Genomic DNA, 17521 nt, shown 5'->3' on the forward strand with positions numbered 1-17521 from the left:
AAAAAATAACTTTTTAAATGAACGATAGCTTCATTTATTTATTTAATAATAGTAAAATAATTTCGAAATTGAAATTTTAATTAATGTTTCGTTTAATAATAATTTCTGTGACATTTTTGTAAATTAAAAAAAATTAAGTATAAAACATGCATTTTTTCTGGGGTTCAGGGCTATTCTACGAATTCGTAAATATGCCTATTGTTATATTTTCATCGAGCTACCCCAGTTTAAAAAAAAAGTTTTTACGATGAATAGAAGACGAGATATTGCAAAATTTACAGCGCGCATCAATTTGAACTTATATAAAATATTATAAAAATTGCGCTACGATATAAAAAAAATCTTATCTTGACTTCTGTTGGTCGTAGCGAGTGCTTTTTTTTAATTTGTATTTTTTGCCAGCTATCCATTGTATCTATTTTCGGTGAGGTAGCATAAATAGCAACAATTTTATTCAAATTGTTTATAAGCGAAGAACGCACGTTTTTTTAATGCACAATTTGAGAATGTTGGTGTCAAAAAAACGGTGATATTTTTTAATAGGTCGCTTAATTACGTCTTTAAGATTACAATGACGCTTTCAGAATCATGTTTGGTTGAAAATTAACGCCTGTACAGAGGCTTAAAGTTCATAACTTTTGGAGCCTCCGTTATAAACAAATAGAATTGTGCGAAAACTATTGCACCTACAGCGCCCACTTTTGGCACACTTTTAAAGTATGACAAAACCCTCAACTTGTCATAGGTTTTATAAAATTTTAACAATAAATGCGATAGTTATAAACAAATTAAAAAATGGGCACTTTTCTTGTTTTTTTGCAATAACTTTTTTGTTTATTAACCGATTTTAATTTAACAAGTCTCATTTTGTAGATAATTTTACTCCCTACAAGCTGTCTGGGAGTCACTTTTCGCTAAAATTGATGGTTTTCCCTGCAAAGTGAAAAAACTGTTTTCCTCACGTATTTGTTTAAATAGAAAAGTTAGCTAATAAAAGTTTTTGACTGACGAGACGAGAGATGTCTTGTATTATGTTCCTTTACACTATTTTACAATAATCCCGCGGATAGGACTTTTTTCGAGTAAAAATCTTATTTGCTTGGCCTAAAAAGCTTAGCAATTTTTTCTTACATTTATTTTTCATATTAGTGTTAAATATCATACATATACTAAGCTTAGTAAAAAATATTTTGTTAGCACGATTTCACTATCTTAAGTCGATGTTCTACTCACTTATTAGTGTCCAAAAAGCCAATTATTTGAAGCAAAAAAAAATATTTGATGGTATTATCATAAAACTCGTTATAGCCTAACCTTTCTGGAGACTATTTAATGCAGACACTTTGCTAGCGTTAATCAATTTCTACTTACGACCGAAAAATATGCCCCTCAGTGCAAACAAACAATTCTATCGTTGACCACAAAGATAACTTCGATTGTATTGACCAATCCGCCCCCTCTTTCTTTTTCCTAGTTCCCAATCGAAAGGGATCGACACCACGACAACCGCGATATATTCACTTTTTTATTCGATCGATTAACCGCCCCCCTCTCAATCAAAGCGGTACGATCGGGGTCAATTATCTCTTCTGGGCGATAAAATCGCGGCGGCTGTGACTCACCGCCCATACGTGACCTTGTGGTACTCTCGAGTGTCAAGGGCGCCTCCTTCGATGACCTGATGGGATGCGTTTGACGAACAGCAAGAAGCCCCAGCCAGGTAGGAAAGGATACGAAACATTGTTTCGTGAATATTAAAATTCTTTTTCTTATATGTATTTATTTATTGAAATAAGTGAAAATAAATTGAAATGTGGTTGCAATAATAAAAAAATATATGTACAACAAAAAATATATCATCTTGTATGTCCTTTTATTTTGTCGTAAAGGTATATTAAGCTAAATCAAACAAATTCCAACATTTTTTGTAAAAAATCTTTGAGGACTGAGTTTTATGACATTACCAGTAAATATATATTTATTTTACTTCAAATAAGTGACTTTTTAAACACTAATAAGTACTTTTTTTTGCAATAACTATGTGCACTTTGGTAGTTTCAAGATTGAAATATACTGACGTTTGACGAAGTCCGACACCAGCAAATGCAAATTGTCACTGAGCTGAATATTTTGTATCTTATTCTTTGAAATAATTTACCTTATAGTGGTCTAGGGTGTCCAGCGCTCTGGCGTGGCCTTCTTCGTTGTGTACGCACAGGGCCGACAGCAGCTCGAAGACCTGCTTTTTCACCGCTACGTTGGTGGTGTCCAAAGCGGCTGCCAGCTTCCTGATGTACTCCGGGTTCTCCACGATGAAGTCCAGGCCGATCCTTGAGGAGTCCATTGCAGAATAGAGGAGGAATCCTCAGTTCTCACCTGAAAAAGAAAAATTATTAAGAATTTTTATAATTATCTGAATATCAAAGAGGCCGTCCCAAAGAAATTTAAAATTCTACGTCGATGATTTCGTCAATCTACGTCAAACATCTTCAGGGATAATTGAAAAAAATGAGGTATTTTTCAAAAACTTTAACGCCCTCTATCTTGGAAACCCGTAACTTTAGGGCCCTGGCTTATTAAAGCGTTTGGACCTAAAATGACCCAAGAAATTAGCCACTTAATTTATGATATAGACTTAGGATACACCCTGTATATTTAAAATTATATTTCGAATAAAAAATCCTACGTTTTATGTGAAACGAATAACTTTGGACAATTTAAATTTAAAGAAGTAATCCAAAAATAGCTCGTCTTTCGCATAAAACCTTTTTTTTTAAATAATATTAATTAAACCAACTTATAAAATTTCTAAAATTCTCAGTGATATTCTAATGTATTACGACAGTGTCTCCCAATACCTTTGTCACTGGTTTACAAATTTGTTTAAGAATTCTGCGAATTTTTGCCTTTAATTAATTATATAATCAACCACTCATCAATCTAAGTCTAACCTCTCCACAGGTATTTGAATAAATGCCATATTTTTTTAAATTTGAATACGCCGTATTTTTTTGGTTCATTAAGGTTTTTTGGTCTAACAATTATTTAAAGAACCTCATTAAGTTAATATAATTAAAAAAGACTTGGTATGAATATTTTAATTCAAATGGATAATACATATACGAGTATAATACATATAAATAACTTCAATTAAGACCGGCAAAGCTATGAGCTACCTTTTAAATGTTAATGACTCCGAAAAAAAAAAGATATATAGTTATGGTTGATCCTCAGTAACATTAATTAAAAACTAGTTTGGTGAAACCATTAAGACGAACTTTTTTCACATTTGTTGTGACAACTTTAAAATTATTTGTGACCAAAAAATCACTCACATTGTCAAATGCTTTTGCCAATGACATTTTTAAAAATAAATGTATTTTTTTACACTTGACTACGTAGGCAGTCTGAAGTAGGCCAGTAATTTTACAAATTCTCATGTAAATTCGCGTCACAAATCTGTGTTAACCTCTCATTCTGTGACATAAACCAACAATACATTGCCGATTTTATCGCACATAATTTATGATCAAAGGATTTAAATTTGCCAGTAATAGAGTAATGCAAACTGGATTTCTAAATGTATTAGTACTTCTTTCTGAAATGTAACTGTGATTCATGCTTATTTGTTGAACAAACGTTGACTCGTATGTTATGAGTAAAAAATATAATTGGTCCAACAGTTGCAAGTTTTACAGATTGGTTTTTAGTGACCAATATCAATTTAAAAAAATTTAGTCACTAGTGAAATCAAATAATTACAATTTAAATAAAGAAAACAATACTAAAGAATTAACTGTTTGTGTAAAATATGCTGATCCACCAAATGAATGATCGGTATATATTTCTGGATTTCCTAGCTTCAGAAATCTGGCAGTATTTGTAGATATTTTTCCGAATGTGACTATGACTTCAGGTTGAGATGCACATTTTCTTTGTCGGTAGCTTGCGTCAAACTCACCCACACAAGGCACAACCGACAATGAAATGGGCATGGACGGCCAACAGCTTTCAGCAAAAAACATGAATTGCCCACCGGCACGCCAGACGGACAGGGCAGGCATTAGAGTGCCACTAGATACGTATCGAATAAATTGATCGATGCGAAGCTTCAAATCAGAAGTAGCAGCAGCATTGAAAGATCACGGAGAACATGTAAATATCAGAAAATGTACCTTTCCTGTTTTGTCGAGCAAGTTTGTAAAGATACTCAATTTACTTCTGTACATTAAAACGGACTTATGACTCTCTTATGATCTTCAGTTACAAAACTGCATGGTTTAGCAACACCCTGAAGAAAAACGGAGGCGTCCTACCTAAAAGTGTTGGGCCGGAACCCAATTACCTCCAATTTATAGTACCTGTAGCCAATTGTGCATAACGCTCGGCCTATTATTCCTTAGCAATTGAACGCTATTTTTCAGGTCTACAATAATGACTCCATTGATACTATCGCCATTAACATAAGCGATTATTCATTCTCGAAATGTCAACCGGTCTGGAATTGTCGATGTTTATTGGTCAAGAGGCAATTTGTTAGATACGCAGTAAATTTTTTCGGTTTGTTACAGGTTGCAGCTTGCAGCGTAACGTTTCTGAAACGCATGAAAAATGTAATTGCAACAGATGTTAGTGGTATACAGGGTGCTGTTTAAGCACATGGCGTCATTTTGTGACGTTGTTATTGGACAATTTAAGCCCTACACAATTTCATCAATATACGTTTAAAATCTAGATTTTAAACAATATTCTTGACCAATGTAAGTTTTTAAATTAATTTTAATAATGTTATTGTTTTAATTGGATGTAAAAAATATTTTTAGATTTTAATAATTGCATAAGAAAATTTTTTTATCTACGTTTTGTGATGTTATCTGAAGATGGGATAAAACCCGAAACAATCGTAATAGACAATTGTTAAAATGATTAATAGTGAGGGTTGCTTTCGCTGTACAGCAAAAATAAAACGCTCTCTCAACGGTACAAATAAACTATTTTTATTGAAAACTAAGCTTGTGGAAAAAGACGTGTTGTCGGTTCGAATGTTTGGTGGAGAGTCCCCGTGTGTGGAGTCGGTCGTAGGTATATTGGTAGTCGCTGGCAGAAGTCCCTGGTCCTTGGCGCCACTCTGCCGGGGTCGTCTTCCGGGAACCCCGTGGTGCGTCCGGCGGCGTTCTTGACGTAATGCTTAAAAACGGGTCACTCGCGAACATGTGTACCCACAATAGTTTTATAAACAAATTATTTACTTTGAGCAATAACTTTCAATTATTAATAAATCTATGATTTTTTTCTAAATTTTTAACACTAGTAATCCCCAAAAGTCCTTACTAAATACTATAAATTTAGGATCGGAACGAATATCGTAGAACTTCAACTATTTCTATTCTTATGACGTTCTTTGCAAAAACGACTCTTTTAAGTAACATAATTTACAATTTACCAAGCCGTAATGATTTCTATTCGCAATTCCAAGAAGTTTAAGCTTGTTCCTCGGGGTTTTTAAACTTAATTGCCCATTTGAATACATTAAATTTGCAAAACGCTTCTTTCAACACACTCGTCAGGGCAGGACATAAATGTCAGACAGCGGCATGATACATTTATTGCAAACGTCTAATAAAGAAGTTCCGACCTTAAGATTGATGAATACATATTTTTGTATTGTTAAAATTATCCAGAGAAGGTTAAGTGATTCATAATAGAGAGAAGTTGAAAGAATATGGAAATAAATAACAAACACTAACTAAAAATGAGTTGGAGATTAACGCGAATGTTAAATAAAATGCTTACGCAAAAATATTCGATACAAAAAATGCCTTTCTGCCAGATTATTGTGACCAGGAACTGAAAAGGGGTTTCTTGTCTCATAGAAAGTGTAAAAAATATTCAACAACAGCAAAATAAGATACAAATGTCAAAGTTTTTCTAATGTAGCTCATGTAGAATTAGAACAAAAGCTATCTAATATGTTGTTTTAGGGTGCAATGTTCAAAACAGTATTTCTTACTTGAAATCTAACAATCTGTCCCACGGAGATGGATTGAGATCGACATAAAATTTGAAGTTTCCGTAACTGTATTTATAATTCTGTGCGTACCTATACACTTTGACCATTTTGGAGAACATCGGAATGCAGTGAGAAACAATGCAACAAAATGCCTAAACTTGAAAATTATTTGAATCACATACTCGGAATAACAAACAAGCAAATACCACGGCTTGATTTACATTTCAAAGAATATTGGTCTTGCGAGTAATATCGTTATCTGGTGTACTACCGCACGCAAAAGTTGCGTCGTTAAAGAACTAGGTCGACTCTAAATGATAAAAAAATATATTCTGTTTAACAATGACCCCTCAAACTTGGAGATCATTTTTAGTGATAAGTAGAATACGTCAAAAATAAGCATTTTTAATAATTAACTCCGTTGAAATTGCAAACGGTGCTTGAAATTAGAGCCAGTTGAGCGATGAATTCAGTCAGCGGTTCCAAAAATGTGTTTTCGTATCATTGTGGTAAGCCAACAGTTGTGAAATCATAAATTTGCAAAAAATATGCTATATACTTACACTATACAAAGACACTTTACAAACTAAAATAAAAATGTAACAGAATAAAGCGGTGACGACATATTCAGCCATTTCCGTTTCGCCGAATTAACGAGGCAGTTTGCTTTTTAACCACCCCGTCATATCATGTCAAGTGTGAAGTCAACTAAGCAGTAGCAGCTTTTTAGAGGCGGCAATACGGAATAGAAATGCAGGGAATCTCCGTTGCCTTTCGTAAGCTTTCGGAACGGGATCGAATTCTGCTTAAATTTAAACTGATCACGGTTTAATTTCGTTGCTGTTTGTTTGCTTTAGATTAATTTACTAATACATAGTTAAAACAATACTGTGGTAAATTCTTATTTTTCTCGCCGTTGCATCTTTACGGCAAATTAAATTACATGCGCCTTATTAAAACCGACACCGTTTCGGGTCGCAATGGTACACGTCCAAGCGTGGAATCAGGCGTTTTATTACATTTACGTATTTACGTCTTATTCAGTGAGTAAGTGTGCAGTTCTTAACATAATCGCGCATATCTCCATGACACCTAGCGTTCTCACTTTCGTATTATTTACTTTTCGGCCATAAATCTTCCGCTACAATTGCAAACATAGGCGCATTCCTGGATTAAGGATTATTAACACGAATTTGATTACATTTCAGATATGTGAAACACAAACACAAACAAAATGCACGAAAGCGAGATTTTTTTTTATACTACCTATGTATTAATAGTCCAGTTGCTAGAGGTTTTGCGATGGCAGTAATTTCGAAGTGCACATTTTTTTTCATGTGACTAGTACTTTGCTAGTAAATGAGGGAAAAAATTGTTCTGCACGGGAGCAGACCGGGAAAATTCGGGAAATGGATGGAAAACTCAAAAAAAGTTATTCGTATTAACTTGAATTGAGAATCTCACAAAAATGCAAAGGATCAAAGTTGTAGTGCATAAAATTCTCTACAAAAAAGGTTCCTGTTGATTTTTAAATTTTCAAGGTCAAACGACTAAATGCATCTGGAAAATTTTAGTTGCATTTACAATATTATAGAAAAACTGATGTTCGCGATCAGGATTTTCATTCAGATTTTATAAAAAATAATACACAACTACGAGTATTTGGATATTTTATTAATCCGCTCTCAAATAAATAAATAAGAGTAAACCACGTCATTTTTTATTATGGAGATCTTCGCCAAAGACCCTACCATAACCGTAAATTAAAAAAATTATATTATTAACAATAATATCAGAACTTTAAAAATTAATTATATTTAGGTACAATAAAATTAAGTAACAAAACAAAAAACAAAGTGATAACCTAATAATAATTAACAAAATTATTCCTACTTGGTTTATAAATATTAAAAAATATGAAAAAATATAAAAACAAATTTTCATAAGGTGCTAACTAATCTATCTATTTACATATAAGACAACGCCGCCAGCTTTTTGTTTGCCTCCACTTTTAACAAAATATTTTAAAAACATAGTGAATGTTTTTATAAAACAGGTTTATTCGTCCGTCATTTCGTATTTCTCAAGTCTTAATGCGCTTAAGAGACAAAAATTTTCTTTCTACTGAAACACTTGTTGCGGGAATTGTTAAAAATGGCCAAAACAATGTGTATGTTTCCGAAAATACCATTTTAAATTCCTTGTATGATATTTGTATCGTTTTTTGAACTTTTAAATTACGAAATTGTTCCTCTGTACAAAACATTAAGTTCGTTTTTCAATTGGAATGGTTTGTTCCATATTTTTCAAAGAATGCATGGGTATCAATTGTGACAATATTCAAGAAGTCGAAGTTGCAGAAGACGATGTACTTGAAGACATAGATGAAACTATTGAGATTCAATTTGAAAGTGTAAATGAAGAAATGTAGGTAAAGAAAAATTTATATAATTATATATACATTCTTAATAAACTTTGTCGTACTTAAATTCTCAAGTTTTTGCTAAATTATTTTATTGTAAAAAAAAGAAACATCTCCATATTCCAGATAAGTAATAATAATATGATTAACTGTAATTTCATTTGAAAAATCCCTCCTAGTTTCATACAGTTGTGAAAATCTTTATTTAATATTGACAAATAAAACTTTTGAAATAATTTTTTATTAAGTAAAGAACCAATTAGTTGTAAAAATACTAAGAATTGATTAATAATTATTATGTTAAACGCGACGAAAATCCAGAAAATATTTAAGTTTGACCAGTTATAACTCAGTTAATATTAGTCCAAAAACTTTTGAAAATGCATTATTTTGAAGGGAATCTCATCTAGTTTTTTTGTACAGCAATTTTCTTTGCCTACTTCTACTAAAAAAAGTTAGTCAAAAAGGTAAAAAAAGCAAAAAAATCTTATTTTTTGCTTTTTTAAAATTCTTTTTTAACGATTTTTTGCATAACATTTTTATTTTAAATTCAATTCTCTACAAAATTTTTCCTATGAACTATACCGAAATTTTGTTTCGCTTTCGTGGTATATTTAAAAAACTACAAAAGTGCAATTTCACCCCTATCTTCAATTTCTACCCTCTAATTTAATAGCACCCCGCGGATTTTTCATTTTTAATGACCCTTCGAACAAGTCATGTGATGAAAATCCTTGAAAGTCTTATTTAATTCCTTTTTTGCAAAAAATGAGAATTAAAACGTGTAAGGGTAAACGCAACGAAAATCCAAAAATTGCTAAGTTTGAGCGCCCATATATCAGTCAATTTTCATCCAAAAATACTGTATAGCCTCTTTTTTTTTAAGGGAATTTTATCTACTTTTTTTTATGCAGCAATGCCTATACCTATCTTTACTCAAAAAAAAACTAGAGGCATAAAAGTAAAAAAATAAATAAATCGAATTTTTTGCTTTTTTCTCACTGTTTATTAACGATTTTTTGTATAAAATTTTCCTTTTAAATTTTTTAAATACGCCATTTCGACGGGAAATTCAATTCTCTAAAAATTTTTTCCTATGAATTATAGCGAAATTTTGCTTCGTTTTCGAGCTACAATTAAAAAACTGAAAGGGGTGCATTTCAATGTTATGCTGTACAACTTTGGTCTTTACCATGTTTGTAAAATTCCTAATACTTTTCGAGTTATTCACGGAATAAGTTTTTTTTGCAGTTTTCCGGACATTTCCAGAATTTTCCCGGCCCGCTCCCATGTAGAACAAGTTTTTTCCTGATCTACTAGCAAAAAACTAGCCACATGCAAAAAATTGTGCACTTAGAAATTAATGCCATAAAAACAATTTTGACTAGGGCGATTGGACTATAACAAGTTATACAGTTTCTCTTTTACGGAAGTGGCGTTAAATTATAATTCGAATGATCTACAATTCAATGCCAGATATAATTCAACAAAGTCTTCTAAACCGACAATAAAGATGAAAGTGAAAAAAAAACACAAAAGCAATGTTATTGCTAGTTTTTTTTCTGACGACACAACAAAAGATAAAAACAGTTTGGTGGTCATACTGACAATAAATATAATAATTATTATTATTAGCATATTTTTTTCTGTCCGTTCAAGTAAATTATTGTAATAAGTTTATTTATAAACTTATAAGGTCGGACCACTCCGCATCATTCCAGAAGCGGCGCGTTGTTCAATTTTTGCTTACAAGGTATCAGGGAGATACAACGAATTTCTCGGCTCAAAATCAGTTAGGCTGATTGTTCCTCAACCACCAAAAAGGAAAATATACCGTTCAATCTACAGGCATTAACACTTATACCTATAAATATTGCCAGATTTCTGTAACTAGAAAATCCAGAAACATATACCGGTCATTTATTTCGCAGGTCAGTAGCTGTATTCTTAGAAGATTGTGGCGGAGATTTTGAAGCGTTTTGGAGGTTGAAAAAGCGACAAAAAAGCTGAAGGATATATCGAAGCGTTTGGTGCTTCGTATTCGGTCAGAATATCGCGCAGAAGGAAGTTGGCGTTTGTTGCACGATAATGTGCCACTTCATCGATCGACAATTGTTACCAAAAATCGCATTTTAACTGTCAACCATTCCCCATATACGCCTGATTTGGCACCGTGCGATTTTTACCTTTTCGGAAAAATGCATTTGCCAATGAAAGAAAAGCGTTTTGTGGAAGTAGAAGCCATCAAAAAGGCTTGTACCGACATCCTGAAGGACATCTCATAGGAGTCAATTTTTTGTACTGAAAATTACGTAGAAAAAACTTACTTTTGAGGCGATTCAAGATTATTTTATGGTTCGTCTATTTTCACTTGTTTTGAGCCAATGTCACGTTTTATGTTGTCCGCGTGTTTTACAGTAATTCGGTATAAATTCACAAATTTAAAAATGTGCATAAGCTCAAGGACCGTTTTTCTTTTAACTGTAGAATAAATTTGGTATAGCCCAGTAATTGAAGGTAAAATAAGGCGTTACTGTATACTTTTCTCAAACAGCACCGATTTACACCAAAATTTAAATTTAGGTTCTACTTACTTCAAAGTTGACCCTGTGCCGGGGGTTGCTTTTTATTTTTTAGGGGTGAAAACTACCCCTATTCGAAAATAATTATATAATTGTAGATTCGAGCGTGTAAAAAATAATCTTTAAATAAGTAATTATGATGAATTGAAAATTATCAATCCTTAAAAACCACCCCCTATGACAGTAGGTAATCATTAAAAAATAATGTTGAAAAATATTATTCAGCAACTTGGAATAATTTAGTCATATAGTATTAAATTAAGATTTCTTTACCGTTTTAATTTTTTATTATTCATTTATAAGTTTCAATCTTTATAAAAACCACCCCTTGCAAAAAAAAAATCGAATAATTATAGTTAAAAAATTGTTTTTAGTTCAAAATATACGTGTATGAATAGATATGTGCTTAAAATATAGGTATAATGTGTATTCATCAATGCTTCAAGATACGTGTTCTGACATCTGCAAAAATATGTGATTGGTTTTTTACCCAAAACTCGCTTAGTTTTTATGCTTCAAAAAACCATTTTGTAGGTTTTTTTCAAGGGCTATAAGAACAAATGAGTTAAATTTTCTTTCAGCTCTTATTTCTGTAAGGGTTTGAGCTGAAACGGTTTGAACAAGTTGCTATTTACCAACATATGCAAACTTTAAACCGCCATATCTTACTTAATTTTTATCCTACAGACAAAAAAAACAAAATTTTCAAAAAAGCAAAACCTACAATACTCTACAATACTCTACAAAATTTTGCGTATCATTAATACTTTTTGAGTTATTTTGAAGAAGACAATTTTTTCCAAAACTAAGCACTTTAAACCGGTCAAACTTCTAGAGCATATTACAAGTACATAAATGAAGTAAATTGTAAAGTGGTAACGATTATTTTCAATTGGGGTGGTAATTAGGGGGTGAATTTCACGTTTTTTGTCGCCGAAAAAAATACGGACCAACTTTATTTTCGTCATAACTCAACTCGTTTAGGTTTGAGGCTAGGAACTTTTATAAAAAATAAAAATAAAGTTTTTTTCACGCACTTTAAAAAAGGTTCTATGAGTATTCCCTGAAAAATGCATTGGTTTTTGGTTATTTCACGATCAAACATTCAATTTTGCCGTTTGACGAATAAGAACCAACCTTCAACAAGCTATTACTCCGCTTGTATCGGATCTACAGACACCATAAACCAGACACCATTCTTTTTGTTTTTTTATAAGCTACAATTTTTTATAAGAATGATTTTTTTGATAAAATACTTACTTTCTGAGTTATTCGCGAAAAACAGTATGAAAAAGTGGTTTTTTTGGTTAAAAAAATGTACACTTTCACTCGCGAATAAGTTGAAAATTATCGACTTTCAGAAAAAAACTTTATAGAACAAAAGTTGCTTAGAATTAGTCAATATATCCATTCCCGGAGTTATTCTCAATGGAACATTTTTCACTTTGAAGTAGAGTAAGTAGAACCTAAACCCAAATTTTTATGAAAATCGGTGTTGTTTGGCAAAATTATACGGGAAAATGGTAATTAACTGAACTAGTAGTTAAATATTCTTACATATGTTTTATTGAGACAAATAAATATGTAGTAGATATCGATATTGCTATATCTACCCTGGTTAAGAGTTATAAAACACAAGAATATTCCGAACACATTTACTACTTTTAAAACATTTGAATAATATTAGAAATTCAGAAATGGAAAACCGTTATCTCCAGGTTGTAAACATGGCTAATTTTCCACGAATAAAACAAACCAACATCAACGAAACCGAGGCAGAGGCGTTTCCGGTGAAAAATTCCGCAGCCGCCTCATTATTTTTTTTAAGAGCCTTCAAATTATCCGTTTTATTACAGGGAATAATGTAATATTCGCTAGTGTCACTTGTAGGAGATGAGGTAACTGTGATTCAAGCAGCGATTCTTAGAAAGCCCAAAGTCTACACCTGCCTATTAGCGACCAGATGAATGGGTAATTTTTATCTAGATTGCTATGCCCGCGATTGCGATTCCAGTTCGCCTACTTGGTTTCTATATATGCCGAGTGATCGGTTTTAGCCGATATAGGGTGAGTCATGGAATGGTATCACCCCGTGGGGCTTGTTTTCTTGAAAAAAGGACGCCGAGGCGAGATAGGCATTTGATTCATTCCGAACGTATTTCGAGACGCAGACTTTACAGGGGCGGTCGAATTTATGTTTCCCGTTGCGAAGTTTATTCGCGAACTTCAACGGCGACGATTGGCGCCGCGTATCTCAAAAATAGTAAGACAAATCAATGTTACGTGTCCCTTTCAAGCCTATTCCTTGTACTGATAATGCTAAGTTGTAGTTTTGATTCATCAGATAACATACAGACTGTTTTGAAACGATGTGGAGTAATAAATGCTCATTATGCGCAATAAGTGAAAAAGGCGTTGAGGAGATGTCGAAATTTTCACCTATCTTTCGAATCCAACCGCCAAAACTACTGACAGATGGCTAGAAACACCTGAAGCTGACGACATTGGGAGAGCCCGATGTACAGTGTGATACTTTAACAATCTAACATAACGGTTATAGTTTTGCTAATCACGCTTTTATCATGCTTCATCATTATTTACTTCATTGGAATATGTAAAGTGGACGTAGTAGATCTACTGACAACACTTAACCTTAACAACACTCTTACCACTAACACAATAATACCCTAACTCCTAATTGATTGTTAATCTTATTTATACAATTTCCTAGGACAGATTATAAACCTACCTACCTAAGGGTATTAAATTAAGCACAATTTCCATGAATATTACGGAAGCTAACTTTATTGATTTATTAATCCATACCATTTCAAAATAGACTACATACTAAAAATACGAAAATATTATTATGGTTGAAAGCAATAAACCGTAAATTGACCATATTTTTTGTTGGCTATTTTGTATTAAAACAGTATAAAACAGACATATTTTTATTTCAATATAGTGGAAAAAAATACTAAAATTTTGCATATCATTGAACAAACGATAGACAAAGGTAAAAAACATGGATGTAGCTATAGGGGGGGGGGGAGCAGGAATGTGCATGGGCCACCCCAGAAAAAAAGATCTAATATTATCGTCTATCATATCGGCATATCGGTAAGTCGCTGACTGCGTGGCCTTTTTTTTAAAACATTNCAAGAATTTATTTCGATCTGTATTACTGGTTGCCTTTTTGGACTTAATTTATATTTACTTGTGCAATTTCTTGTTTTAATGTGTTCCTCTTTATATCTAATCTTATGATCTATAAATTTAAATAATTGGCCAAATATTTGGATAATGCTTGATATATCACTGACTTAAATTTGTTTCAACTGATTGATTTTAAATATAGCACGTTTTTAAACGAAATCTCCTGTTAGTCTGTGCACACTTTTATACGACAATTAAAAGAAACAAAGGTACCTTTTCTTTTTATATACCGGTTTTTATTTGTTTCCTTTCCTTTCCTGTTTCAGTAGGTGCTTGGACACTATCTGCCACACCGTCTTCTGATTAATTTTCTTGTAACCTGCCACTGATGCTGCTCCTCTGGCCTCTTATTTGTCTGGTTTCCTGGACCTCGCCTGTGATCGTCTTTCTTTCTCTCAGCTGCTGGCTTTCCGCTTTCTCTCTGCTGCTGATGTGTATAGTTCGTTTTCTTTCTGCTGCTTCGACTTGTCTTCCGGATTCTTTTAATATTTTTCTATAATATCTGACGTCTCTCTCTCTAATTTCTTGTAACTAATCAATAATAATTTTTTTTTTCCACTACCTTGATTTTTGATTTTCCTCTGTTAAGGTCTTTTCACATATCTCGTTCTGCTTTCTTTTACTTGCCGTTTTTTTTTTCTTTTTCATTCACCTCACTTCACTTAACCTTTACACTTATACCTTATTATAGTTTCTTAACAATCTCCATTTACATTCCACTTCAAAATATTTCTCATTCTCTACTCTTATGTTACTTTTCTATTTACTACTTGATTCCATGTGAATCCCACTTTAAATTTTTGACATTTCTTTGACATATTGATTTATTGATATACACTCTTCTTTGACCTTTAATATGTTTTCCTACTTAATATTATACCATATACTATAACTATTTATAAATACTCTTAACATTTTAACTTTTATTAGATATCGGTAATGGATATGATTCCTAATACTGATTCAATACTAACAACAATAAATAATAACCACTTCAAACCATCTTATTTACTGCTTTGTCTTTTAAATAGACCTTTGATTTACATTTTGATTTGTTCTCTCATATCTGATTTCATTTCAATATATTAAAAAAGCAAAAATAAGTCAAAAATTGTCCGTTTTTAGAATAAAATAGAATTTTTTTCTTAGAATCACCACAATGAATTACAAGCAGTGACTTTATAATCAAATTTAGTAAATGTTTAATTTTAATCAGAGAAATCGTTAAATATAATTTCATCAAAATCGGAAATATTTATTAAAATAGGTTTTTTTATACCAGAAAAAAGATCTAATATTATCCTTTTAACCTTTTTTTTAGAATTAAATCAAAACGTGTTTAGGTTTTTGAAATTTTATTCGGTAAGTTGCTGATTGCGAAAGCTTTTTTTTTAGTGGCTCCATAAAGCTGCAAGCTATTTGCCCACCCCAAGCAAAAATTCTAGCTACGCCCATGGTAACGAAGTAAAAAAAATGAAGCAATTAATTAATTTATATATGTATAAGTACCTTTTTCATCTTTAAAAACTTTAAAAATAAATGATTATTTCTTTACAGAGTTCCTAAATAAGTTATTTTTTACTTTGTTGAGTTCTAATAAATATACTATCAATGTTTAATTCATGTTTTGTTGGAAATGTCTCTATTAAAATAAGTAATATTGAAAAAAAATATTAATGAATATTCATAACTTGCCATGATTCCGTTCATCCTTAAATTGATGTCTCATCTCATCTCAAAATGAATCAATGAACTCTTAAAGAATTTTTCGCGAACAGTTACATATTATGGTATACCAAATGGTACGGATACCAAATTTGGTTCTTGATTAGCGCATGTAATTTTATTTTATGTTATTTAAAACGCATAAAAGTAAAAACAATCATAAAAAGTTAGTAATGTAAATACATATATTTAAAATTTTATTAATACTATTCTATTAGTTCATTAAAAATGTAAGATTTTGTTGTTGATATGATATAAGTTATTCTGATTATAGAAATGCACGGATTTAGAGATTTATATTATAATGTAAAAGTAAATTAAACATTTTTTTACTTGAAGTGAGATGGAAGAAATACGCAAGAACTACTAAATTAATATTTACCGAATAAATTTTTTTTTCACATTAGAAAATATATTAGACAAAAAGCGTACAAATAATTGACACAAAATTCTTGATATAATTCCATTTATTATGCGTACATACAAAAAAACAAATTAGGTAAAAAGCTTTTATTGCCGACCCTTTTTCACAAAGTCAACATCTGTTTCTGGTGATTAAATCATCGTCATGGTTTGCTCCTTGTAATCAAATATAGTTCATAAAAAGTGCAACTTTTATAATACTTCAAATGTGTTTTCTGTAGCGACATCTACATTTTTTCATAATAAAAAAAAAATAATTTAAACTATGAAAAATATTGAGCACATTTTTTCCATATTTTAATAGTAGGTACCAACTTAAATTAATACTACCCAATTATATTTGTTTTTTATAGGTAAGTATTTTGTACCCAAATTTTTCCGCCCTCTCTGGTATGTATGGCATAAGAGTCACCATTGGTAATGCTCTATATTAGACGAAATAGATGAGTTTCAATTTCTAAAAGTGAATCTCCAGAAAACCCCCGTATACCAAATTTGGCGCGAATCTGTTATTGTTTGAAAATTCGTGATATCTCGCATGAAAAGTACAGACAACTTTTCTTTTTTTGTGTGGCTGTGTTATTAAATTATAACATCGCTATTTTCCATGGGCGTAACTACAATTTCTGCATGGGGTGGGCCCAGTACTGCAAGCTCTATGGAGACGTCTAAAAAACAGGATTACACAATCAGCGACGATTAGTTCGTCCTTGTCGTTCCCGAATATTATGAATGAAATAGTAGTACAATTTTTACTACAAACATATTTCCTACAGAGACATTTATTCAGAGAAATAGGGTTTTAATTTCTAATCTTACAATTAAATCATACCGGATTTTCTGATCGCGCTGTATCTCAAGAAACCGACAAGGTCGCACCAATTTTACCCACCGAACGACAGAAGGCAACGTCATTAAGGATTTACTAGGAATAAAAAACCTGAAAAGTCATTGCATGTTTCGTGACATTTAAAAAATCGTCTTTTTTTCAGCGAGCTAACGAGCGAGCAAAACGAAAAACCGCACTCGCTAATTGTTTACAGTGGAGGTTGTTAATATCACTTTTATAGGCGTTTGCCCATATCGGTTATATATGGGAAATATGACTAAGTTACTTTTGTGGGACATGGACATACGTCTAGT

At 31.9% G+C, this 17521-nt stretch overlaps 1 protein-coding gene across 1 annotated transcript in view; it reads right to left on the reverse strand.

Moving 5' to 3' along the window:
• LOC108911024 (inverted formin-2) overlaps positions 1 to 17521 on the reverse strand; it is a 63104-nt gene that overhangs the window by 26026 nt on the left and 19557 nt on the right. Inside the window, exon 2 of the mRNA XM_023455118.1 lies at positions 2159 to 2376. Coding sequence (XP_023310886.1) covers positions 2159 to 2344 — 186 coding nt within the window. The 5' untranslated portion in view covers positions 2345 to 2376. The remainder of the gene's footprint in view (positions 1 to 2158; positions 2377 to 17521) is intronic.

Source organism: Anoplophora glabripennis, unplaced genomic scaffold (assembly GCF_000390285.2).
Source record: "Anoplophora glabripennis isolate ALB-LARVAE unplaced genomic scaffold, Agla_2.0 scaffold552, whole genome shotgun sequence".
Lineage (NCBI taxonomy): Eukaryota > Metazoa > Arthropoda > Insecta > Coleoptera > Cerambycidae > Anoplophora > Anoplophora glabripennis.